At 41.8% G+C, this 26,941-nt stretch overlaps 1 protein-coding gene and 1 non-coding gene across 3 annotated transcripts in view; both read left to right on the top strand.

Annotated features, from left to right (window-relative positions):
- Positions 1 to 26,941, top strand: part of MINDY1 (MINDY lysine 48 deubiquitinase 1) — a 77,373-nt gene that overhangs the window by 14,079 nt on the left and 36,353 nt on the right. For both annotated transcript variants that reach the window (XM_086947447.1, XM_086947446.1), the window contains 7 exons: positions 2,867 to 4,780; positions 6,228 to 6,285; positions 19,079 to 19,143; positions 22,931 to 23,089; positions 23,243 to 23,345; positions 24,211 to 24,353; positions 24,613 to 24,798. In XM_086947447.1, coding sequence (XP_086803573.1) covers positions 4,139 to 4,780; positions 6,228 to 6,285; positions 19,079 to 19,143; positions 22,931 to 23,089; positions 23,243 to 23,345; positions 24,211 to 24,353; positions 24,613 to 24,798 — 1,356 coding nt within the window. In that variant the 5' untranslated portion in view covers positions 2,867 to 4,138. The remainder of the gene's footprint in view (positions 1 to 2,866; positions 4,781 to 6,227; positions 6,286 to 19,078; positions 19,144 to 22,930; positions 23,090 to 23,242; positions 23,346 to 24,210; positions 24,354 to 24,612; positions 24,799 to 26,941) is intronic.
- Positions 6,604 to 6,693, top strand: LOC147673566 (Z30 small nucleolar RNA). The gene has a single exon (XR_015302994.1). It is a non-coding gene; the product is annotated as a Z30 small nucleolar RNA (small nucleolar RNA).

Here is a 26,941-nt window from a genome sequence, read left to right on the forward strand (position 1 = left end):
GACATGCCTTTGGGTGAGTTACAGTAACCTTGTCACTGAGGATAAGTTTAAATGCTCACCAAACACTTAACGTTTTGTTTACACGGAGTGAGGATTGATTTTATCAAAAGAAAAATATCTGAAAACAGGATCCCAGAAAATCAGAGTCCCATCAGAAGACTGCGAAAAACAAATCCAAACCAGTTAGGCAACTCCTACTAGACCACCAAACAAACCTGTGCGTGATATAATCGGTAAAAGAGAGTAAATAAATCAAGGCTTAATTATATTCAAACAAGTTAAAACTTCCTAGAAAGCAATACAAGTCCCAGCTAGTAAGTTCAAGCCCTGTATTAATATTAAGTAATGAGCCATAGCCTCAAAAAAGCAAATGTATGTCCCCATAAACCGCAGTAACGTACAGGAGCTTAGGACCATAGAGCCACAGTCCTATCCAAAAATATTGCAGGAGGCTGTGCAGAATAGTGCCTCTTTAAGATGAACAAAATCACTGTACTGTCAATCCCTCTCACATCTAGAAGTCAAATTGCTAAAAATAAATGTCCAGATATTATCCAAAAACGAGGGATTCGCATGTGTTACGTAGCCTCTCCATACTTCAGAATACGTTGAAATGTCTGTAGGGCCACAATTGCTGGTGCACTACACAGGTGCCATCTTGGAACCATGTACAAATGCTCAAAATAAAGAAAGCACTTTCTCAAAGTTCACATCTATTCCTCGTCTAAAACACGTCAAATGCATCAAAAATGGACCACCATTTTGCGACGTACTAGGCCTAACCATATATAAATACCCCTCTCACTCGAGGGAGTCAGTTTTCAGTTCAGGAATATTTTCTGTTGTTGGGTGTGATGGTCACTCCAACCCTCTGAGAGCACCTGGTAACTAAATGAAGATTAAATATTATATTTTTATTCTGTTAATGGAGAAGTGCACATGCAGATTAGTTTCCTAGCCATCACAATTGCAATGTACTTTTTCAATCTTGGTAACGTTGTTCAAGTGGGCCTAATGTCCTACTTGAAAAAGCCACTGAACAATAAAGGGGAACATGTGTTTCCCAGAGGTAAGCCTGATGACCTAAGGTTCCAGAGAATGTAATTCTGTTGGACTGCCAGATCTTGGCTACTGTCTCTCTTGAGTAAGTTTTCACATATGATTCTAAAGCCATGCCAAAACTGGTTGATGTTTGAGCTGAGGCGCAGAGCGAATTGGGAAACAAAATCTCTGAATCTTTTCTTAGAAGGAAGCTCGTCCCAGCCTCTGTCCATGGCTATCCCATTGTGAGTGGCTTGGCCGGGATCACATTGATGCTCCAGTTAGTAGCTCTGTAAGGCATTGCGAATCTCCTCTTGTTCAATAGTGATAGTCTTTCTGATGAATGGCCACTATTGTAGACCAACATAAGTATGGAGTTCTATGATCGTATGATGTTTGTTAATCCAAACTGTTAAACACATGCAAGAAAAAAATTTGACACACTGGTTTTAAGTCCTGCCGTTTGTTAATTCGAGTTCAAGACCATTAAGTGGGGACAGCTAGGAGTGATTCTAGTACAATGCACCTCAGTTTCTGAATGTGCCTGCCTTCTGTCTGAGTCATATGACATTATAGTTGCAAACCTCATTATTTGCTTTGGTTGTCTGCTTCTTAACACTCGGGCACAAGTCACCTGGCTGAGAGTCTGCTGATAGCCCTGCTGCTGAGAGGTAATTGGAGTGCTGGAGTGTTGCACAGGGAAGAGACGATAACTAGGAAATCTGTACAGATTCCTTCTCAAACGTTATGTTGTATTGTCATTTATGTTGCGTGTCCTGGCAGGCGCTGTACCCAAAACCAGTCCATTAGAATGCCACATGTATACTTGGCAATTGCTTCCTTGCTGTTTTCCCTGCCTGCTTATTCCCTAAAGCTCCAGTAAATACATGACATCTGTTCCATTTGTGAGCCTCTCTTCAGTCATCTGGTGTCTCTGAAATCTTAATGTCGGCAAGATGTAGGAACCCTGAGGAAGAACCTCCAGAGCACCTCTCACAGCTGAAAAGAGGGCATTAGGAGAAGGGTACCCTCTCTAGCGCTCTCCTAGTTTTGGAGGACGGGCTCACTATAACACCACTTCGAAACTTTAAGGGTGCTGTGCCAGAAAAGCATCCTCCTGCACAATTGTCTTTTTCTTGCCGAGCACAAGAGTATGTCTCACCACCTCATTGTTGTTAGCAGTTTTTCTCAAGGGAAATCGTACAAGTTATTACTTTCTTTCAAGTGAGGATGGCTGAGAAGGGGTCTCGGGATCTCTACAGGAGAAGGCGATCCACTGCTTGCTGTCGTCTCTTTAGTTTGCTGTTCCTCACTTTTGCAGGAGCTCACTCTTCATGGTCCATCCTGAAATACCTCGTCTCCAGGTAGCAGAGGAAATGATGCACATGACTGTTGATGGACATGCTAATCATTACCTCTGAAAGAGCATTACACTTTGATCACTGTGTCATGGTATCCATTGTCAACCGTTGCCCGAGGCAGACCAGAGGATTTACAGACCATGCTTAAATCATGCAAATATAGCATTTTACACCAGCGTGAGTGGCTTTGTACATGCATGCGTGTGCTTTCCCTTTAAACTAGTTGGTTGGAATTGATACATTCTCCCTGTGAGTTGAGTTGTAGTAAAATCTGCTTGGGGTTGGTGTTTTGCCTGGAAACTATTATGGTTTACATTGTTTTGGACGCTCTATTTTGCTAGTTGAGTTGAAAAGTTTGAGGTTATTTCTTCCAATATTTGTGTTTGATAATTACTGTTCCAAACCCTCATGCGCCAACTGAACCTGCCACTGTTTCATTTGTGTTCTGTTTTCTTTCGTTGCAGTTTGGCTTCACTGTCGGCTCAGAAATGCATCGGAGTTTGAAAGAGGTAGTGTCCTCTGGCAGGTGACAAAGTGGGACCCACTCAGCTGAAACCAGACCCAAGCCGTCTATCGTTACCAAGAGAATTGGGCAAAGGAAGACAACGCAATGGACTAGGCAGCTCTATCAGTTCAGTCCCAAGACCTATGATCTTTGTGGAGACGTTTAAATAGAAAAGTACAATGAGACAAACGCTGAACCTCTGATCAAACGACCAAGTGGCACAAGAGAAAACCCACAAAAAAATATTTTTAAAGAACCCTTTAACTAGCTTTAGTGTTAATAGATTATTTTAAAGTATATTTTATGTTACTATTTCTTAATAGCTTGACAGAGCCAGCCTTTTTGATCTTCTTTGCACAGTTGTTTCAGATTCTCCATTTTGAAGCCCGTTCTAATTTCTTAGTGGAGATTTTTGTATTATCGTTAATATGCGATGCCAGGTGCCATCCATGCAACTGACGTATCCTATAAGCTATTCTAGAGATCAAGCTCGAAAGAATTAAATCAATGATAGGCTTTACAAGGCTTTGGAACAACCACCGGACCAAATACAAAGAAGAGGCTTTGTCATCTTACCCTTCAGGACTCAAGTGCCTACGAAACCCAGCTCCCAAAAATTCCTGACTCAGGGCAAAACCGGCATACAGGAAAAGCACAGTACTCTTAAATTCCAGTTCTTAAGCTTCTGGACAATCATTCAACTGGTTACAGAAAATATCCAAGTGCCCCTCTGATATTTTTCCCCAGCCAGTAAAACTAGAATTACTATCAGGGTTCTTGCGTGAAAGGTGTGTTTGTGTGTTGTTTTATTTTATTTTTAGCAGTATTTTAATTGCTCTGGCTTATATGTCGATCCTAAGAAGGGAATGTGACCATCATTTTCGTTATTGATCTGACTTAATGCTTTTTTTGAGTCTGGAGACAGAGGGCCTGTGTGTTTCTTTTTTTGTCATGAATTCAGTTGCCTTGGAAAGCTTTAGAGGACAAGCCTATTTGTTATGGCTAACAATTTGAACGGTGTACTTAAAGGCCAAGTTCAGCAGAGGTGAAACTGTGGGCTCTCAGTATCTACTGCCAACACGTGGACTGTGTATGATTAAGGCACTTTAGGCCTTCAGTCACCAGAAAACAAGCTGGGATTGAAAGTATTTTATTCTCCTTTATTTTGCTTATTGTTTTTGTAATTTATTTTTTAACGGACTAGTGAAGGCGCTGCCTCTCACTCTGACAAATGGAGTGTCCAACGAGGGAGCATGGGGATGGCGAAGGCATGGAGTCCCCTAATCCTGATGACCCCCAGATCTCTGTGGGTCCTGCAAAAAATGCCTTTGTCGCTGGAGATGGTGACCAGCCACATGCTAACCAAGAGACGCTGGTCAAAGCTGAATGCAGCCCAGTAAAAAGTGGAAAGCTGTCATCAGTGTTGAATTCTGAGAGCCTAATGGAAGAGCAGGAAAACACCAGAACAGAGGAGTCTTCCTGTCTTAGGAATTCAGAGACAGATTGTGAGTCTAGGGCCGAGTCTCTGTGCTCTAGCTCGGTATCTGGTGCTGAGGCCATACAGGAGGCCGGATACCTGCAGCAGGGAGAATTTGAGACAGCTAAGGAAGATGAGCAATTAGCAAAGATTTGTACTGAAGTAGACGTTTCACTACCCTCGCCACAAAGTATTTCTTCTGGTGTTGGTGCATGCGCACCCCACGAGGCCTCCGATGCCACTGCTTCCAGATCTCCAGGGAACGAACCAGAGACCGATTACTACTTTGTGAAGTGGATCAACTGGAAAGGGGAGCGAACACCCATTATTACCCAAAGTGAGAATGGCCCTTGCCCTCTGCTGGCCATCATGAACATCCTCTTCTTGCGTTGGAAGGTAGGCACCAAGCTGTATCCTCTTTCACTAGGTGTCACGTACACTTGCAGATGACATGATATTTGATTCAATTTGTGAACCAGTATTGTGCCCAGGTGTAAATGTTATAGAAAAGATGTAATTCCTTGTGAAACTGCTTTTAAATTGTGATACTGAGACCATACTGTCCATAGAAATGTGCATTGCACCAGTTCGGTAGTTAGACTTGCGTACATGGTTTGGCGTGCAGAAAATTGACAAATGCTAGATCATAGATCCACTATAATGATCGATCCACTCACCTCCCCTGACCACCTTCTAGACCAGACCCCTATATCTGGCTATACCTTCAATATCTCAAGAAAACCATTCACTGACCAACATTACAAACCAGATTCCTTCCTCTGAACAGAGCTCCAGCCCACATTCGCCCCCTCTAAGCACAAGTCCCATCTCTTCTGGCCACAGCTCTACCGTAGACATGTTGTTCTCTAACCCTGCTCAGAATTTTCCTCCTCCTTTTTCTTACTGCAGCTGCAACCCTAGACATCTACTTCTCCAGTCACAGCCCATACATCTTTTTACTCTCAGCAGAGCTCTAGCCCCCCCTGACTCCTTCTCTTCTGAACCCAGCTCCAACACTATTCTCCATTGACCACTGCTTCAACCCAGATGACTCCTGCTCTTAATATAGGTTCAATCAGTCTTCCTCCTTCTCCTCCCTTTTCTTTTTTTCCATCAAACTCTCCTGATTCTACTTCTAGGTCAGACACCATGACTGCAACTTCTAGTCAGCCCTTCTCTACCCTGTCAGCAGCTTTGTCAGTCTGTTTTCACTCTTTGGTCTCCAGGTCTGTTGGGCCTTCCGCTTCCTCTAGGGTCATATCTCAAACAGGCCTTTCACCTCACACTATCTGTAGCTAAATCTGTCCGCTTCATATATATTGTACCCTCTGACGTGGCTGCAGCTTCAACAAATCTTTTTCCTCCCTTTCCCTGACCCCAGTTCCATCACTGCTGCCCCCTTGTTCCTGACCGCAGCAATCTGTTGTCCTCTGACCCTGGCTTTAGCAACTCACTTATTTGACCTCACATCGATTTTAGGCCCTACATCTAACTACATTCCACCACAACATTCTCTTTTGACTACACATTTTGCCCATCAGACTATGCGGGCGCAGTAGGTATCTCTAAACCAATGACACTCAAAGTATGGCCCGGGGGCCACTTGCGGCCCTCTTGACCTTTACATACTGGTGAACAGCAGCATGAGCTGCTGTTTAGTTGCAAGTTCTGAATAGAAACCTCATAATCTTTAGTAGTTGACCTTGATTTTTTTGGGGGAAGGTCACTTGGTGAAAAAAAAAAGTGTTGAGTTGATTTATGCGCGCCTACAGATACGAACACCACATTATGAGGTGCTTTATAAAAAAAAATACACACTTGAAATGTACCTCTCTGGTTTCAGGTGAAATTACCACCACAGAAGGAAGTCATCACATCTGAGGAGTTGATGGCATATCTTGGTAAGTAATGATTTGTATGCATTTTTGCTTGGGTTGTTGCTATTCTGAAATCTTAGTTTAGAAGACCTGTAAGAAAAAGCATTTTTAGGATAATGCATATTATATCAAGATAAACCCTGAATTAGTTTCTGTGGTGTTCCATTACATGTGGATGTGAAGTTCTTCTATAGTCCAGAGGAGCTGCTATCAGCCAGATAAAAAACACCCAGTGTATCAATTCTGTGGTGGTTCTAGTGGGCATTTTGGTGTCGTACTGTTGCATTGTTTTATAAATTTAAAAAAATAATAATTATGACCATTAGCTGGAGTTTGTAGGAGAAGCAATGATGAGTTTGATGTGTCTGACCTGGTAGTGCTTGTTGCTAGGCTCTGACCAGGATGTGAGCACTTAATCTTCTCTCTGAGCTGATTCCGACTGTAATTATCTGTGGGGGGGTGGACCATCTTACCCAATGCTACCTCCCACTCGCACTTCCTCTCTCGTTTTGTGTCCTAATGGACTGGTAGATGGTTGGTATATTTTGCTAGCTAGCTTTGGAAGACTTTACATTTGATAATTTCAGATTATGGGTATGCTTGTTATTCTCTGTTGTGGCTAGTAATTCTGTAAGTCGAAACAGTCAGTCAGTCAAAATACTTTATTGCGATAACTTAATATCACAAGTCAAAGAAAAGATTCCCTTTGGGCAAATAGACATAAATACATAGATACTAACAAACAGTGATCAAACAAATACCAACCATAAAACAAGGAAGCAATGAAAATAGGTAGAAACTGCAAAACATGTGAAAACACTCTAATCAATTAAGGAATTAAAAATAATTTATTAACATACATTACATAAGTTAAAAACTAAAAATCGGGAAACATATACAGGATGAAACAATAAAATCAACATTCCAATAAAAAGGAGCTTTAGGGAAAAAGGACTAAACTCAAACACTAAACAGTTATTTTGAATTTCCCTCAATTAATCATCCCAGATTGACTCCTTGCATCGACGCGTTTCGGCGGAGCGTTCAGATAGAACCCGCCTTCATCAGGAAAATGTGCATAAATGTTTCCCAAAACTTCTCAAGTAAACAAAAGGATACCGCAGTGTATCGTAATGGGGTATGTTGCCTCCTTATCGTTAGCTAGATATATTCGTCCAGCGAAATATCTTCTTTTAAAAACATAAAGTTCTGCTTAAAAATGGTAGCGAGAGCCTCTATTCTTGCTTCTCAAATATAGGCACAACCAGCATGATGGCTGGAAGAAAGATTAAAAGGCGCCGCATCCAATACACGCGGTAGCTCTGAAGTAAATGGCGATTTTCACTCTGCAGTGTGAGCGTAAACGGGTTTCCGGGGAATCAGGATGCAAATAAAATACCCTCAACCCGACACGAGGGAATACCTCCGTGTTGACCCTTATGAAAGTCGGTCCGATGCGTCCCGCGCGAATATCTCCTCGTACGAGGAGATATTCGCGCGGGACGCATCGGACCGCGCGAATACCGCGTGTATTGGATGCGGCGCCTTTTAATCTTTCTTCCAGCCATCATGCTGGTTGTGCCTATATTTGAGAAGCAAGAATAGAGGCTCTCGCTACCATTTTTAAGCAGAACTTTATGTTTTTAAAAGAAGATATTTCGCTGGACGAATATATCTAGCTAACGATAAGGAGGCAACATACCCCATTACGATACACTGCGGTATCCTTTTGTTTACTTGAGAAGTTTTGGGAAACATTTATGCACATTTTCCTGATGAAGGCGGGTTCTATCTGAACGCTCCGCCGAAACGCGTCGATGCAAGGAGTCAATCTGGGATGATTAATTGAGGGAAATTCAAAATAACTGTTTAGTGTTTGAGTTTAGTCCTTTTTCCCTAAAGCTCCTTTTTATTGGAATGTTGATTTTATTGTTTCATCCTGTATATGTTTCCCGATTTTTAGTTTTTAACTTATGTAATGTATGTTAATAAATTATTTTTAATTCCTTAATTGATTAGAGTGTTTTCACATGTTTTGCAGTTTCTACCTATTTTCATTGCTTCCTTGTTTTATGGTTGGTATTTGTTTGATCACTGTTTGTTAGTATCTATGTATTTATGTCTATTTGCCCAAAGGGAATCTTTTCTTTGACTTGTGTCAATTGTGGAACCCTATCCCTTTGGTTTTGGGGTCCCTCTCTCTTTTATTAGAGATAACTTAATATCATACAAAGGCAATGGCAAAAAACAATTTACATTATATTATAAGCAATGCAAAAAAAGTAATAGATAAAAAAACAGTTTAAAAATACAACAAGATAAAAATCATCATATACCATATTACAATTCATAACACATAAAAAGTGTATAAAGTGCAAGGTGCTAGTGTGCAAACGAGTATTAAAAGACTATTTAAAAAGTACTAGGAATTCCCCGGCAAGATAAACGTTACTAATACCAAATGTCCCTGCTACAATAACATTTTAAATGTCCAGTCCAGATATGATTACAAAAGCCTAATTAAAGTGCACAATCAGTGCTACAGAGGGAGGTAGACATATTTTTTTATCTAATATTCCTGCTCCTAATAGCTCTCACCAGAAAACTAGCCACATGAAACATAATCCTGGGAGTCTGTAACAGTTGTAAATAAATAAGAGCAGGTTTGACCAAAATAAATCCAACTTCCCTAAGTATGGGCACAAGGAACTTTCTCCGTGCATCAGTATAGTAACTACAAAACATTACAAAATGCATAGTGTCTTGTTCAGAGACCTGATCACAGGGACATGGTGGAGCCCTATCTGGGGTACTCCAAACAGGATAAAATCCAAGGTTAAAATGTATCAAATTAAAACGAAAACGAGTTAAAATAAACCTGTGGTAAGGATGGGTCACTATATTTAGGTAACGCTCTAGGTCATTAGGTATTGACAACATTAAACTGGCCCTAACACAAGGTTTTTTCAATTCAAGTTCTTCCCTCTCCAGGGATAGGAGCTCCTTCATTGCGTGTTTTGTGGAAGCAATATCTTTAGATGTTATGGAATCTCATACAGTATAAAGCTCAGGCCTCCCCAACCTAAAAAAGGTTTCCTTAATATAGGTCAACCACCTAATATTGTTAACTTTGTCCAGAGACAGACAGTCTCTCATTATAATATGGTTTAGAGGAATTTCTTTATTGAGCCACATTCTCAGCCAAGCAACTAAAGGTGCTGTTTTAATCAGGTCTGTAATGTAGCCTTCCCCTAATTCCATATGGACAGTGTAAGACGGTGTTGACTGTGGTACGCCAAGAACAGATCTAAAAAATTTGTTTTCCATTGTCTGTAAAGATTCCACTCCCCTATAACCCCATAACGAGCCACCATATGAGGCCACTGAGATGCATTTGTCCTTATAGATTTTGATAACAGCTGCAATGGGCCTACCCCCAAGTTTTTTAGAAAACCCCTGGAGGGCTGCAGATGTCCTGGCCAGCATAATTGCTCTATTATTAACGTGGGGACCCCAGTTACCCTTCTCGTCAAAGGTGATCCCTAAATAGGGGAAGGAAGTTACGCGGACAAGCTTTTCCTGTCCGCAAAGAAAATTTTTGTGAAAAGGTCTCCTAGCTGCCTTGCCCATAAGCATGACCTGAGATTTTTTAGCATTTATTTTCAAGTCAAGTGAACCCATAAAAGATTCAAAGGTATCAAGGAGACGTTGCAGCCCCACCCCAGTACGCGCAAGAAGGACCGCGTCATCCGCGTAAAGGAGAACAGGAATCTCCTGATCCCCTGCACGCGGAATGTCGCGGGTCACTCCCCTAAGCGCCGGCTCCAGGGCATTCACATATAACGTAAAAAGCAGTGGTGCCAATATACATCCCTGCCTTACTCCTTTTTTAGAAGCAAACGCATCGGTACACCTTCCACTCGAGGAAACTCTAATTTTTGCTGTGAGGCCAGAGTGCAGGTCAGCCAATAAATTAACTATTGTCCTATCCAGGCCCATTTCAAGTAATTTTGACCATAGCTTTGATCTATTGACTAAATCAAAAGCAGAGGAGAGGTCCATGAAACCTAGGTACATGGACCCCTCCTTGGCCCTAGTGTATTTCTCTATCAGCAAATGGAGATTGAGACATTGGTCCAGGGTACTTCTCTTTGGTCTGAAACCATATTGCACATTTTTTTAAATGCTAGTCTCTGTAACCCAATCATTTAATTTAGCTAAAATAACTCTCCCTAAGATCTTGACTGAAGAATCAATCAAAGAAATTGGTCGATAACATGCAGGATCCTGCCTATTTCCCTTTTTGAATACGGGTATGATTATAGATGTTTTCCATGATTCGGGAATGTTATCATGGTTTAAGGCATTAAAGACCCTGCAGAGTAATCTTGACCAGAAATTAGGGAAGCATTTAAAGGCATCTGCAGGAACACCATCGGGTCCTGGTGCCTTTTTCTTCAGGGTACAGTCTATAGCCAGTAGTACTTCCTTTACTTCAAAGCGCAATTGGTTCCCAGTGATGTTAACATCAGTCTCCTGCACCCTAGATTCTTCATTAATATGACCTGAATAGATATTACTGAAATGTTTAATCCACCCTTCATCAGAAATGTTAGTTTCGAGGGGGGAATTTTCCTCCCCTGTAAATAGGGGTCGGTTGACTATCTTCCAAAAATATCCACTGTTTTTTAATATTGCTGGATCTGAGAGTTGTATCCATGCTTCATCTTTAATCTGTTTTTTCCTATCTGCTATGGCCTTTTTATATAGGGCTCTACTTCTAGTGATAAGTTCACGATTTTTCGGAACAGCTTTTAAAGCATTAAGTAACGCAGAATGTGTTTTTGAACATCTGTGATCAAACCATCTTTTAAAAGGCATCAACTTAGGTTTAGAAATCACAGAAAGCCTACAGTTTATTTTACTGCATATACTACCAAATGCTAATATCACCTCCCTGTCATTGGACACACTGGAAAGGCACACGCCGACCTCTTCCTCGGCCTCAGAAAGTACTTCTTGTACGAAAGGTTCCGGGATTATGCTGTCCCATTTCAGTGTACGACCCTGGTCCTTAACTTTGAGTACTTGTTTGCTATTATTACGGGGACCCTGTTTTCGCCCTATAAGATCAGAAGTTACCAGGTCCAGGGAAACAGGATTGTGATCGCTGAAAGCAGAAACCACAGTTTTATACATTAAAACCTTAACTAAAAAACATGCAGAGATAAAAATATAATCAATAATGGAGCCATTGTCAATTCCTTTGAAAGTGGGGACCCTATCCCTCCCTCCCCACAATTTGATTCGTATAAGTTCCATCTTGCTAAAAAATTCTCTAAACAATCCCCCTGTTTGTTGTGTTCAAGATGGACAGGCGCACAATTAGGAGGGCATTCTCAGTCATCGCAAACACACATTAGTGAACAAGGGTGTATATTAAAATCACCCAAAAAAATGATTTCAAATGAATTAACATATTCACTATAGACTGACAAGAAATAATCCAATCTGTCAAGACTATATGATGTACAGTCTGATGCATTGGAATTGTAAAAATTTATAAATAAAATATTGGGAGATTCTACTGAGGAAAGTTCGACAATTAAACAATGCTCAGATCCTGAGTCGCATTTCTTAAGAGAACCTTTAATATCTAATTTGAAGAGGCTTAAGTCCTCCCTTAGCTCTTCCGGCTGCGCTAGACACTGCGGGGATACAGAAATAGCTATAGCCATCTAAAGAAAAACTATTATTTATGTCCCAGGTTTCCTGCAATGCAATAATGTCGAACTTAATCATGAAATCTGTCCATGCCACATTGCCTACTTTAGCCCTTGTACCCGCTATATTCCAAGTGAGTATTCTAAGATCCGGCACATTGTTCTCTTCTTGGTTTATAGGTTCAGACAGGAGTCAATCATTTTGATCCAAGGAGGACAAGGGGGCATATCGGTTGGACAAGTGGAGAGGTTGCACAAAAGGATTCTGATGTACTGGAGGAGCTAGATGGTTAACAATGTTTCGATGTTGATCATAGGCCCATCTATTGTTTGATCCCCAGTTATCCCAATTATTATCCCAACCAAAGGCTGGTGTCTTTGGATAGGTAACATTCTGTTGTTCACCATAATTTTTTTTTAAAGTTAATGGGACAACAGAACCCCGCCTGCGTTGAGGTGGGAGTAAATTAGTGAGGATGTTTGGCAAAACTCCAGTATGTGAGAAATTCACTGCCACACAATCCCCTTTAAATTTTTTGGGACGGTTTCCTAACCAAGGGACCCTTTTAGCAGTCTTAATCTCTTGAGCCAACTGATGCCCCCCCCCCCCCCAGGAGCTAACCTCATGTTATTTGAGAGCCATTGCAATGCCTTGTTAGACATAGGGGATGGAGATTCTACTTTGCCTGCTTCTAGGGGCGGCACATTCGCTAATACTAGGACAACAGGTGAGGCTTCAACTATAAATTGTAGGGGGTCAGTTAATTGAGTTTGTCCAGGGGGAATCTCAACTGTTAACGGACCATGCCCTCTACCAATTGTTTCATTGGCATTCAATACCGGAAATACCGGAATCTGGATTGGGGGATTATTATGTAGTAAGTCATCTGTATCCTCAGCCTCCGGATCATCGTGCTCTCCACTGTTATTATCCAAGTTTGCTACCAGCGTGGTAACGTTATCAACCCCCTCCATTATTTTATTCAACTGACCATTTAACTTTTTAACCTCAGTTTGTAATTTTGTCTATTTTGGTAATTAAAGGTTTCACAATGACTTTAAGTTTGCTTTCAATCAGCTCAGCCAATCTACCAAACAAATCATCATCGGCAATAACATTGGGCTTAGCTCTTCCCTCTCCATTTTCCTTCAAATTAACCTTAGGAGTGTTCGCCCTCTTCCTCCTTGTCCCTGACCTTAAACCTCCCCGTTTTGGCTGAATTCTTGCCTTGGAGACGTCTGGCCGAGGAGCATTATCAGAAGTGGACTGATCTCCTTCTGAGAGAGAAACATGTAGATCTTGATCCAGCTCACTGTCTATATAATTAACAGGGTCCACAATAGGTACCTCTGGTCCAGGCAGAGTATTTTCATTTTGAGTACCTATGTCATGCATGGTAGAACAATTAAAACTGGATTCCGTACGAGTCTGCAAAGGTGGAGTATCATCAGATGGTAATGGTAGGGTAGGAGTCAAACAACGCAGATCCGGTGACTGACTCAGACCCAATGATTCTCTCCTCTGTGAGTTAATTTTTTTCACAGTTTGCACCATATAGTTTTCCAAAGTATTTAGTGTGGGAGTGGAGCCTTTTTTTGACATCATGTAGATTAAATACAGGAAAACAGACTCCTTGGAAAAATAGTATACCACTTTTATGCAGCGCAGTCTTACTTGGGTGATGGAATGACTTTCAGACTTCAAGCAGGAATTATGGCCCTGCTCCTGCCTCCTCGTGTCGATGAGGGCTGTAGAGGGCCCGCCCTTTGCCCGGGCTTAGCCCCGGGCGTCCCGCTCGCGTCTCGCGACGCGGGGCTGTGTCCGCCTTTATGGCGCCCTCGGCGCTGTCTCTACACGTCAGCTACGCGCCGCCGCGAGGCCTGCCGGGTGTTGTGGTTCCCGGAGCGGCGGCGCGGTTCTTAGAAGTAAAATGACTCTCGGCGCTGGCGGCTTTTCCTGCGCGGTGTTCCCCTCGTCGTGGCAATGGTAGGTGGTCTCCCCCGCTCTGCCGGGCTGTGTCCGCCTTTATGGCTCCCTCGGCGCTGTCTCTACACGTCAGCTACGCGCCGCCGCGAGGCCTGCCGGGTGTTGTGGTTCCCGGAGCGGCGGCGCGGTTCTTAGAAGTAAAATGGCTCTCGGTGGTGGCAGCTTTTCCTGCGCGGTGTTCCCCTCGTCGTGGCAATGGTAGGTGGTCTCCCCCGCTCTGCCGGGCTGTGTCCGCCTTTATGGCGCCCTCGGCGCTGTCTCTACACGTCAGCTACGCGCCGCCGCGAGGCCTGCCGGGTGTTGTGGTTCCCGGAGCGGCGGTGCGGTTCTTAGAAGTAAAATGACTCTCGGCGGTGGAGGCTTTTCCTGCGCGGTGTTCCCCTCGTCGTGGCAATGGTAGGTGGTCTCTTCTGACTAGTCGGTTCTTGTGGCAGGCACTTGTGATGCCACTGATCTTGAAATATCAAGAAACCAATTAATGGGGACAGGCTATTGCCAATTACTATGCTCGGTTTTGTTGTTCGAAAATAAACTCCCAAATTTACTAAATAAAAAAACCTGGTGCAACCTACCTGCCTAGTTTAGGGGCTCTTATTTTCGATACAGTATGATTTTATCTTTCTGCTTCATCACCGTGTGAATGTTTTTTTGGCAGGCAACAAGTCTGTAAATGGTATCTCCAGTTACCAAGACCTGTGTTTAGTGTATAATATGCTACCTTCATCATTACCATTCCTTCAAGCTTTCGGGCCTACAAATTGAATATTGTATGTTATTAGACAGCCTTTTTTAGAAAAACATGATTTTTTTTAAAGAGTTTCAAAATGCTAAAAACATTCTCCGTAATGTATAAATCGTAAATTAAATAATATCGGTGAAAAGAGAACCCCCCCCCCTTTACAAAAAGCATTAGGGACTGTCTTCATGGGAATGACACTACAGATTTTGAAAACCATTAGTTGAGGTCACAAATTAATCTAAACGCCAGTTTCTAACCAAAGTTTGAGTTCAATTGTGTAAAGGCTGGTAGCCTGGATTGGCATGCTAATGCTCCTCTTTAGTCTTCTATACATACCACTGGTTTCCAAATGTTTGAGGTTCTCTCTGACTTTATCAACATGTCCTATTAATCTTTCAAAAACCTTGGTATCCCAATGATGCCAACACCACAAATGCCATTTTGCACTTAATGTACGTAAGGTTTTGTTGACTACTGTTCAGACCAGAACTACACACAAACATATTTAGAATTCCACATGGTGGTGGGGTGGGAGGAGGGGGGGTGCTTGGGTACAGTCAATCAATCAGCATATTTATAGAGCGTGCTACTCACCCGTGAGGGTCTCAAGGTGCTAAAAGGGGGGGGGGGTGCTGCTACTGCTTGAAAAGCCAGGTCTTGAGGTGTTTCCTGAAGGTGAGATGGTCCTGTGCCATTCGTAGGTGTGCGGGGAGGGAGTTCCATGTCTTGGCTGCCAGATAGGAGAACGATCTTCCTCCGGCGGTGGTTCTGCGGATCCGTGGGACGGTGGTGAGGGCGAGGTGGTGGGTGGGAGTGTAGAACTAGAGGTGGTTGTTGAGGTATTCAGGGCCCGTCATGGAGTGCTTTGTGTGCGTGGGTACATGCTGAACAAATGGGTATACAGAGCTCTCTTTCATAGATCACATGAAACCTGGTCTCCGGTGTGTACGCGAGGAACTGGCTTTATATATCAGAAATATATTTATCATTGAAACCTACCTCATTCCTGTGCCTGTATTTCCAGGATCAGTTGTGAAAAAAGTCATACACAATTTTTTTTTTTAATGAAAAACCCAAAGCATTATTGGTGCTTCTCACTATTTTGGAATATATGAATGTAACCTGTGAAACCGCCCCAAAAGAATCTGCGCGTTGCTCTTTGTTTAATTCAGGCGCGAACATATTTTTTTCCGTTATTTGAAGGTTTGCACATCTACATTTAAACTGCGCAGGTGACATGTAATGTCCATTAGAATTGTAGGCCCCTGGACCCATACTGTACTGCTCCACTGATGCTGTAGTCATGACATTCAGAGGCCATTTCGTACAACTCTACTCAAGGCTCCTGACCTACTAAATGATTTAGCAAGGCACTCCCAACCTCGAAGAAACACTATGTAGAATGGAGTCTGTGCGGAAAAGCCCTCTCTGCACTCCCTGTCCTTCACAATTTCCTGCTCTTCAAATGTATGTTTTAGAGAGCGAAACAGAATGAGATGTCTACAGAGAACATGGGCATGTCCGGAAGTGGTGGTAGATCAATCCCTGCCATTAGATGTAGATCTCCCCTTTGTTGAATCGGATATCCCACCTTTTTCAATTTACCCTCCCCCCCCCCCCCCCAAGATACCCTTTACTCTTGATTCCTCTACTTCGAGCGGTTTGACTCTTTCTTCCATCCCCCCCCCTCTGTGCCAGCAGGGCTTAATCTTGGGTCATGTGTCTAAAGACGATTCACTTCTTACTGTGCACGGCAAAAAAGAACAATCCTAAGATATTCAGACAGAAGCCTCTAGCACAGATTCACACACACACTCCAGCTTGTCCACAGGTAGAATACAACAGACTTGGATATTCTTTATTTCCCGTCCCATGGGTGAAGTTGGGAGCAATAGGCTATGCAAAAAGATATGTCTTCTTTATTACTATTTCCTCATTCTATTTGAAGCAGCCGTTGGGCAGTTTAAACTCTATCTACACATAACGTAAAATTCTGAATTAACAGAAAATACAAGAAAAACCCACCACTCACGATTTTTTTTTTCCATCTATCACTTGGATTTAGCAAATATATATTGTGCAAGAAACTGTCATCAATAGGGAGGATTCTGGACTGGTTATTATGTATTATATTCGCAGGGTTAAAGCGGGAGCCTGAGAGACCATTATAATGCCATGAAAATAGATCCCTGCGTGGGCAAGAAACTGGGGGATGATATGAAGCAGAATCCTTTATACAAATATCATATGCTTACATACACACAAACGTTTTAAAGTCAAGTGGACGTTCGGTAATGAACATATTCTTCCTTGGACTTTTCCTCTAATTTTCAGGGCCTTTTCCAATTATCAGTCTTGTCCTTGGAAAGTTCAGATGGCCAGTTGTGAAGCATTTACTCCTCTCTGAATGGATGTTGTGGGCAAGCTCAGTGTTGAGCATTGCTGTAAATGTTTTCTCGAGTATCCACTAATCTTTTCTGACCTGTCCTGCTCTCAGAAGAGCAGAAGGACTACAAATTTACTGCAGTGATTACAGTTTTAGAGCAGATCGGATTATTGAATAATCTATATCTATCTCGCAAGGAATAGTAGGAGAATATAAGCCGGCTGAAGTTAGTCGGGCGATTTTCGCAAAAGGCCAGACTATAATTTAACTCATCAGTGGATGCCAAGATTCAGAACATAAAACAGACAGACATGACCGTTTGAAACAACTGTGTTTTAATAGCTGGGCAGAATATTCGAGTAAGCAGGAGGTAGTTCTGTGGGACCCTTTGAAGCAACTTGTTGGTGCTTGTTAGAATTTTATCTAACATTCGTACGACGCATGCCCCCACCCCCATTCTGAAACAGTGGAAAGGTGGATCAGGCACTCTAAAGAAGAACATTGTGGCAAAGATCAATGCAGACATTGGTGAAAACCATGGTGGTATGGGACATTGATGGAAGTACATACCACAGGAGAACTTTATTTGAGCAACCGTCCCATATCTGTCTCTCCATGTTGTAAGAAATGCAGTGCTGTCACCTTGCTCGGTATCAGCAAATATCTACATCTTATGGCCATCGTGGTCTACTGAGAAAATGTAACTGCACCGTTGATGTAGACTTTTAGAGGCCTCTCTGTAACATTGAGTTTGGGCAACTTAAAAAGATGCAAAGGGTTGCTAAACGTTGTTGTTCATGCTTAGCCCAGAACTAGGTGTTATTTGTTCAGACCCGTTCCAGAACAACTAAAAAAAAACCTTTCTGAACATTGTGAGCCTTAACATTTAATGAAAAAAGGACTTTCCTTGAGGCACCGGTAACTCAGCTTTTCACATCTTGTATGAACCTGACCTGCTATTTTTTCAAATGGGGTACGAGTGCCATTGCTCAGTATGGTCACTGTATCTGTAATGGCAGAGTTTAAGACCATTGGACAATACCAGTACTTGTCTGCCAACTGAATACTGTTATTGAAGCAGGTCTAACATTTTTGCAGAGTTTTATACCTTTGAAGGCAGAACTAGGTTTTGTCATGCTAGACTTTTCCTCGATTCCTGCTAGGCTTCAAGACAACCATTTTGACTGTGGTGATAGTCTGCTCACTGGCTTTCTGAGGCAGATTCACCCGACTTCTTTCTGCATGCCTAATCCCACTCCGCCATTCAGAGGTGCCGGACTATCATGAAATCCCTTTATGCATCTTCATCTATTGCCTGAAGATTTCAAATCCATCAGAAATATAATAAACAGGACTGTTTAATTTTGGTGGGCGGCAAAGTAATAACCTTGTTAAGACATTTCAATTTTGGGAGCTCCTTCGAAGACAACAGAGTGGCTCCGGGCTAATATTAGGTGGTATAAGCCTTCTGCTACAACATTCCAATGTTGTTCTTTCAGTTCCTCCCTTATTAATTTAGAACATTCTTCCTTTAGTTGGTGGAATGTTCCAGAGTGCCTTTTAGCCCTTCTGTGTCGATCTATACCGGTTGTTAAAGGCCCTCTCCTTCGTTATAGACCCTCACCTATGGCTCAGAACTCTTACTCTGGTTCAAGGCCTTTAACAATCGGCAGAGCCCTCCGCAATAAGCTTTAAGGCTGTAATAAAAAATGGATGTCTAGCTCCTAATGACCTATTTGCCTTATACAGCGCCTCTCATTTTCCTTACTGAAGTTGTACATTTCTACACCAAATAATACTTAGATGCACATTTGCCTTCTCTATATTGATTATTTTCGGTTGTGTTCACTTTTTTTGGGGGGGGGGGGGGGGGGTTCTAGCTTTATAGCTTTATGACGGAGATTCCTTTTGTAGAAGAATTTGCTTTTATTTATTATGGCATTGTGAAACAGCCAGACTATACACTTCTTTTGTCTTTTAAGGGGAATGTTTCCTGTCAATTAAACCCCAAGAAAACTCTGAAGCCTTGCAGCTAAACTTTCAACAGGTAAGTCTCAAATATAACATAAGAGAAGCATGGAAGAAGGTGGACACTAATAAATTAAGGACTTTAATCTGTTTATTCAGACAGGTTTGTGGGATTCCTTTTCCCATTGAATTGTTCTGGATTCTGTATTTCATTAGATTGTGAAATCTTATGAGCTTTTTGCTCAACATGTCCAGTGGTAAAGATACAGTGAACAGTGCTGCAATGACACTGCAATGAAATACTGCATTTAAGCTTAAAATATTTTTTTTCTTTTACACTATATTGTTTTTTTTTTGTGGAAAATGTCTAGGTCCGTTATTGCTTGTAAGAGCAACACTGAAATATGCCACGTGTAGCACATCTCTTTCTTTACTGGTTTGCAAAATAGATTTTGTTGAGTTTTATACATTTCTTACTCAGTTTTATATTAAGAATTCCAGCAGTTTCATAAACCGTGCAATTTCTTTAAGGGCAATGTTGTGAATTCCACACGTCTTTCACATTTAATATCAGATTGTAATTCCATATTTTCTTTTGATCTTACTTTTATATCCCTTTTCCTAAATAGAGCCAGTTTTAACTGTAAATTGTAATTTCCAATCCAGGAAAACCATCTGATTTTCAAAAATAAAGTATACACTATTTATCGCCAGAATGTTAGATGTATGGACTGAAACACAACATCTGGAGTGTTGTTGCTGGAGACTATCAATCTGCAGTATCTCTCGTCTCAGTAGTGAGTAAGGTATGAGGCGCCCTTGTCAGAGGCTTATAAATGCCAGCCAGATGGTCAAGGCTATTTCCTCGCCAGATGGTCAGCGATCATAATCCCGTGGGAGATACACAAGTTAATGCTTCCGTTACAGAGTTTGTCTCCTCTCTGAGATTCAGATCCTGTTGGAGAAGACTCGTCTTTTATCATTCCAAGTAAAAAAAACAGAAAAAAAACTTCTGTTTAATACTAAAGACATGTCTGTCTGTGTGCTGGAGAAATGGTCAGTTTATGGTTTATATGGTTAAATGAAGCTCCTCTTCACAGACATGACAGCTCCATATTTAATTAACATGAAAGAATTTAGGACCAACTGCTCACTTTTAGCTTGCATAAGTTGGATTCCTTTCTGCCGCGCCACTCTGCAACCAGGATGTCTCTAGTTGATACATTTTGCATCTTCAAAGAAGTACTAATGTCATCCCACATTCTTCTTTATATTTGCCCGTCGGTGTGTCTGACCCTCAGAACTCCCTTTTGTGTCTCTTGACTAGAGAGCCACTTACCTTTTTCTACATCTACATTTTTTTTGTTCATTACGAAACCCTAAAATGGTGACTTACTGAATGTTTTCACATTTAAAATGTATTTTAATCATTGTATTACTGTGACTTCTTTAGCAAAATCTCCTGTGCAAATGGAACACGGTTTTCAGCGCAAAGGAATAATTTTCTAACAGTGCATTATTCTTTTCATTGTAAAATCCCATGCTAGCAAGAATACTTTGGTTTTCAATTTAGTTATATAAATGGATATAAAACGACCAAATGCTAGGCAAGCATTCATTGCAAATCATGTATATCATATTATTGGCTATCCGGGTGCTCTCAACGGCTCTTTTCCCTTAAAAATAAAAAAACATAAACAACCACCACAAAGTGTTCCACAGAACTTATCAAACCTGTCCAGGGGCCATATTACATAAGTACCACGAGGGTGCAACTGGCATTTGCGCCCACTTTGTGTACGCTCGAGGCACTTCTGTAATACAAAAGGGTCAGCAGACTCTTGTGCGGCCCCTTCTATAGTACAAATATCGCTCGCCCACATGTAGCGCCAGTGCTGTCAAATGAGGACATTCCCTCATTTGCATGGGGGTGTGGTTACATGCAAATGAGGGAACCACTTTGCTTCTTCGCCCACACCATATTACCCACATTGGGGCAGAGGCAAACATGCCCTTAGGATGTGCACTAATTATTCTTGAGGGGCTATGGCAACAGAATCTTATGTGGAGCAATCGATAAGGTCAAAACTAAGGACAGACAGGAGTTATTAGTAGACAGACACCCCCCCCCCCCCTCCCCAGACACAGTGACGGAGGATGACCAATCTAAAGTCAGGCTGATTCTAACTTTCTCTGCAGAATCAGAGGATCAGGGATCTGGTCCAGAAGAACTGGAATATCCTCCAAACAGATGGCATATTAGGCCAACTGATCTCCGATACACCTGACGTCACATTTAGGAGGAGTGCCTTGTTGAAGGATATTTTAGTGTTGAGCAACTTGGAAGATAAACCCCGAAATAAGTCCATCATTAGGGGTCTTTTTCCCGTGTACTGCATGTAAAGCCTGTAAGAACTGTAGGAAGGTGGAGTATGCAGTACCAGGGATGAAAGAGAGGAGGCCCATTAATAAGCTGCTTAACTGTAATTCCAGTTTTGTGGTGTACTGTCTACTATGCCCATGTAGATTGCAGTATATTGGCAGTACAATACACCCGGCGAAAAAACAAATCCTCGAGCATAAGAGGGCAATAACTAACCAGGACAAAACCTACTGTTGCAAGACATTTATCCACGTTACATGAGGCCTACTACTGTATTGACCAAATTCCTGCAAAAGAAAGAGGAAGAGACTGGGACAAACTCCTGAGGAAATAAGAGGCCAAGTATATAGTGGATCTGCGCACCTGTGTCCAGTGGGGGTTGAACTGTGTGGTCTTACATTGGTTAGATCATAGTCTGTGAACCATCCCCTTGAGCTCATGTAGACAAATTAATCTTTCCAATGAATTCCCACCTTGTCGCACTATATAGCGATAGTGAGATATTATTCAAAGAATGACCGGTTCAGTTATGATTGGTGATCTAGGCTCATTCAGAGCTTGATTGTACCTTTGACGTTATCTGAGGTAATGGTGTACTGGAATATTGAATTGGATTGTAGGATCAAGCCCAAGTATTTGCTTATTAATTGTTGCAATTCTATTATATTTAGGGGCTAGTAATTCTTCCTTTTATGAATCGTTCATAACATTTCCATAATGTGAATTCCATCCTACCAAAATGTTGTGGATCCCTTTTATGTGTCACTGTAAATATTTACATATCGCTACATGTGGGTATCTTTGGGCATTACATTCGCAGTGAAATCTTGACAGGGTTGAAATGGCGGACACTCTTTTTCTCTTGGAATGTGGTTTAACTATTAAGTCCCCTCTTTGATTTTCTTGCCTGCTGCAAACCCAATGGAATGAATTGTTGTTATAAGGCAGCTTTTTATACAAATTCACTGACATTGACGAAGGCCAGGAGGCTGAAACGCGTTTGTCAGTATGCCCAAGTTTGCATCTATTTGAATAGATTCATTGAAAATTATGGCCAAAGTGCGCAGCATTTCTGAACTCCGATATATAATATACTTACATACATAAATCTATGGCAACGGAAATTCATAAACTTGACCGCAATCTCGTACAAGGGAAATAAAAATCAATCAACATTTGTAAAGTACTGTGACCCCTAGGGACATCTGAGTGCAGAGGATGCTGCATCTCTATCGAAAAGCCAGGTCTTGAGTCTCTTTCTGAAGTCTGCCAGGGAGGGTGCTGTTTGGAGGGGCAGATCATTTCAGGTCTTGGTGGCGATGTAAGATTAATGTACTTAATGAACGTTAGTGAGAATACAGAAAGATTTGTCTGCCGATTACACCAGCATTGTTAACTCAGAAAGGTCTCAATCACAGGACTTGAATGTGTAATGTTTTGGACAGTGGGGTAAACAAGTCTTTATTTTTTTTTGTATTTCCAGAACGTGAATGATGCCATGACGGTTTTGCCTAAGTTATCTACGGGGTTGGATGTGAATGTAAAGTTCACGGGTGTCTCAGACTTTGAGTACACACCAGAATGCATTGTGTTTGACCTCCTGAACATCCCCTTGTACCATGGCTGGCTAGTTGACCCACAGGTAATGAGCACACGTAACTCTCCTAATGTTGGTGCTGTGAATGGGTATGAGGCTTAAATCCAAGGCCAGGCATTGCATTGTAACATGCCTTTGGAGTCTTGTGACCAGCGTGTTGAATAACGCTGCATCACCTCCTTGTGTTTTCTCTTTCAGGGCCCTGAAGTGGTGTTGGCAGTGGGAAAACTGAGCTATAACCAGTTGGTGGAGAAAATCATCACATGCAAACATTCAAGTGACCCAAACCTTGTGACAGAAGGTACAAATAGAAGTCCTCAATTAGGTGGAATTAGTTTTCAATGCCAGAGTTTCATGCATGACTGGTCATTGGCTGCGAAAGATAACAAATATATTTTTTGAGAGGTAGTTTTAACGCACATAGTTATGCGGCTATACATTTAATTGAATATGCTGCCATTTTAAATATTGAGGAGAGGATAAGACTGCTGTTGCGGTCTGGCTGCAGACTTGTGGGCAGGTGACCTGGCGTTGCCCACCGAACCAACTAGTGCGGTTCAAAGCAAATCATTTTTGATCTTCGTCATAGTCACCTTGATGAGTACTGTAAAATGTACTCCTCTCCCAATATTATTAATGCATTACTAATAACCATTAAAAACAAAAAAAAGTGATAATTGTGGGCGTTTAGATTTGCACTTGCCCATAAGATATAAATGTGAAAATGGAGTGTAAATTCATAAAGTCAGATAACTTTATGCGTAGAGAATATGGTAAGATAAATGAGTTTATATTTTGTAAAATGCTAAACATAGACTTTGTAAAGTAATGAGACTGAATTGTTCCCAAACTGTTTCCTCAGAAGCACAGAATTTGGCCAACGTTTTCTTTTCATTAAAAAAAATACAATCGACGGCAATTGCTTAGAAACAGTATTTGATAGATTTTAACTATTTTAGGTGTTTTTTTACATAGTGCTTGAGGACCATAAAGTATCAGAACAGTTTGCGTCCTATCTAGAAGCGTGCCAAGTGTGAGTGGAGGCGATGGTGTGCATCCAGTTTAACATTTGAGAGAAGATGGGTCACCATGCTCTGATTTATTCTGAATAGTCTCAGTTGGTCTCCAGAAGCTTCTTCACGTCCTCGTTTATCTGTCTTTTCCAGGCCTGATCGCAGAGCAGTTCTTGGAGTCTACGGCCGCCCAGCTAACATACCATGGCCTTTGTGAGCTCATGACCACTGTCAAGGAGGATGAGCTGAGTGTCTTCTTCCGGAATAACCACTTTAGCACAATGATAAAGCAAAAGGTACCAATATGAGGGATTATTGGGTCATTCTTATGAGACTCTGCGCAACAACATTTTGTGTGACCCTTCGTATTCATTTACTTACACTCCACAACTCCATCTTTAGTGTCTTGAGAAGTTTCCCCGCCTGTATGCGCTTGTAGGATGGGTGCATCCTCCCATGTTTTTCACATCAATCTCCAGGGTGTCCTATTGCCCACACGCTGTCTGCTGCGCACCAATCTTCCTGCCTCTTATCCAATTCTGTCTCTGTCTGCAGGGTCACTTGTACCTCCTGGTTACTGACCAGGGTTTCCTGCAGGAGGAGACAGTCATCTGGGAGAGTCTCCACAATGTAGAAGGGGACAGCTGCTTCTGTGATTCCAACTTCCACCTCAGTTACCACCTGTCAAAGGAAGCATCTTTCAGCAACCAGGAGCAGCTACAACAGAGGCTTTTGGATCAGGTGAGAGATTGGAGATTGTCCCCTCCATCATTTCCATACACAGTTTCAGCATTTTTCTTCCCCGTATTCCTATCCTTATGTTTTCAATCTAAATAAGTATTGAAAAGACGAACTATTTCCAGGAAGAACTACCACAAAAAGGGTACGTTTTTGTGGTAGTTCCTTATGCTAATGCATTTACCCTGACTTCTGTATTTTTATAAGCTCCCAAAGATATTTTGTGTATTGTGAGAGTCTACAGCACAGCGGGCCAGTGTGTTCTTTAAAACTAGAACCGAGCCCAAGTTAGTGCTTATATAGATTAAAGACTTGATGACTTTGGCGGTTAAAGTATTTTGCCTGAGGTTATGTTAAAAGATCCTTTCCAGGGCAGTCCGTTTTTCCAACTCTGCAAAAGATAATCGAGCAACCCAAATTCTCTCACTGCAAGAAAGAAGCAAGCATTGGTATAGCTACTCATTTTGGCTTTTATTGTGCCAGCAGGATATCTCAGCAAGTCAAATGTTGGAATGTAGTTAGACCGGCTGGCCATGACTTTAAATACTGGTGATGGCAACTAAGCTTTGTGTTAAAATAGTTAATTGAAGCACCTTTTATTTGCATGGCTTAAAAACAGCAAAGATTGGGTAGTAAAATCTGATGTAGAGAGTCTTAGATCGAAGAGCTGTTGATGTTTTTGCACAAATAATATAGCACTACTAGAGGTCTATTTTTTGGTTCTGTGGGCGTTTTAATCCCTTGCATCCCAAAATAGAATTTTGGTAGGATTTGGAAAAACCTGCTTTATTTAGGTTGGCAAAATGGGTAAATTGTTTGCAGTCCATGTCTCTTAGATCCTTGTGGGCTTCACCATTAGCCCGGCACACGTTTACAAAGTTGAAACTGTTCCTCACAGACAGCTTTTATTTTACAAATAGTAATCACCGCTTTTCTAATCTGAACAGCACCACTTATTGAAAGTGGAAAGGCTCTGGTTGTACTATGGTACCTCGCTGCTTTATTATGCCTAAACCTACGATTCCAGTCAAACACAGCAGTTAATGAGCCCAATTTGTTATTCACACATGGAGCACAAATGCTCTCACTCAGAGCTCATATCTTAGCATTTTAACCCCGATGCTCCCCCAGACTCAGTCCCCTTTCTTGGTTCCTAGGGTCAACAAACCACGTTGGGTCAGTGGGAGGGACCCCTTAAAGGAATCCCATAATGGGAACCTTAATCACGTGTAATTCTTTTTGGGGGTGAGGGTGCTTCTTAATGGCCTGTGTGAGAGACTCTACCCTTGAGTTTTACTTCCCCAGCCTCTCAGAAAACCGTTCCAAGGAAGCGGTGTCAACCCAATGAAAACTCTGCAAAGCTGCGGTTAATTGTGTGCTAATTGTCAACCTCTGGCAGTTACACTCCTTACAGAAGACAAAAGTCTCTCTCACTCCCTGCCTTTTCTCTCATCTTTAGTTGGCAATTAACTCTGACTCTTTAGAACCAGAGTTGTCATTCCTACCAGTGGCTCACTATAGGAAACGAATTCCCAGAGCGTCTACCTTTTTGGAGCCCTCCTACTCTAGGATGAAGCAAGAAATGTTTGGGTCACTAGCCCACCTTCTGTTCACTGGACACTTTGCTCTTCTAGTCTATATATGAGAAGCTAGAGGGTCCAAGAGAGAAAACATAGGGGTGGTTTATTTTACAGATATTAGCCCTAATTTTCATCCCTGCCTGCCTGGCACTGGGTTTCTTATTTCACTTCATTCTTGCCTTGAACAAAGATTCAAATTTCACATTGTGAATAAATCACAAGTGGTTGGCCATGTAAGAGATGCTTGTGAAAAATGTGGCTTTTCACAGAAGCCCACCATCCTTACTAATAGTACTCCCTACCCAACTATGCTTCTTCCTAAATTATAGCCATTAGGCCACACTCACGTATTTACCATAAGACACAACAATCCAGCTTCTGTGGAAATTCCACACACATGTTCGGAGTCCTCAAATCCTTAGATGTATTGTTTCCTCATTGGTGCTGCAAGCTCTTAAGTGGCAAGCAGTGTACACCTGAAATCAAAGAGAGCAGGCTTTTGATATCCTACTTTGTCTAGCACAGTTTCTGCTTCCACAGAATGAAATTTGACTTTATTGTGATGG

Source organism: Lissotriton vulgaris, chromosome 12, assembly GCF_964263255.1.
Source record: "Lissotriton vulgaris chromosome 12, aLisVul1.2, whole genome shotgun sequence".
In the NCBI taxonomy this organism is placed as follows: Eukaryota; Metazoa; Chordata; class Amphibia; order Caudata; family Salamandridae; genus Lissotriton; species Lissotriton vulgaris.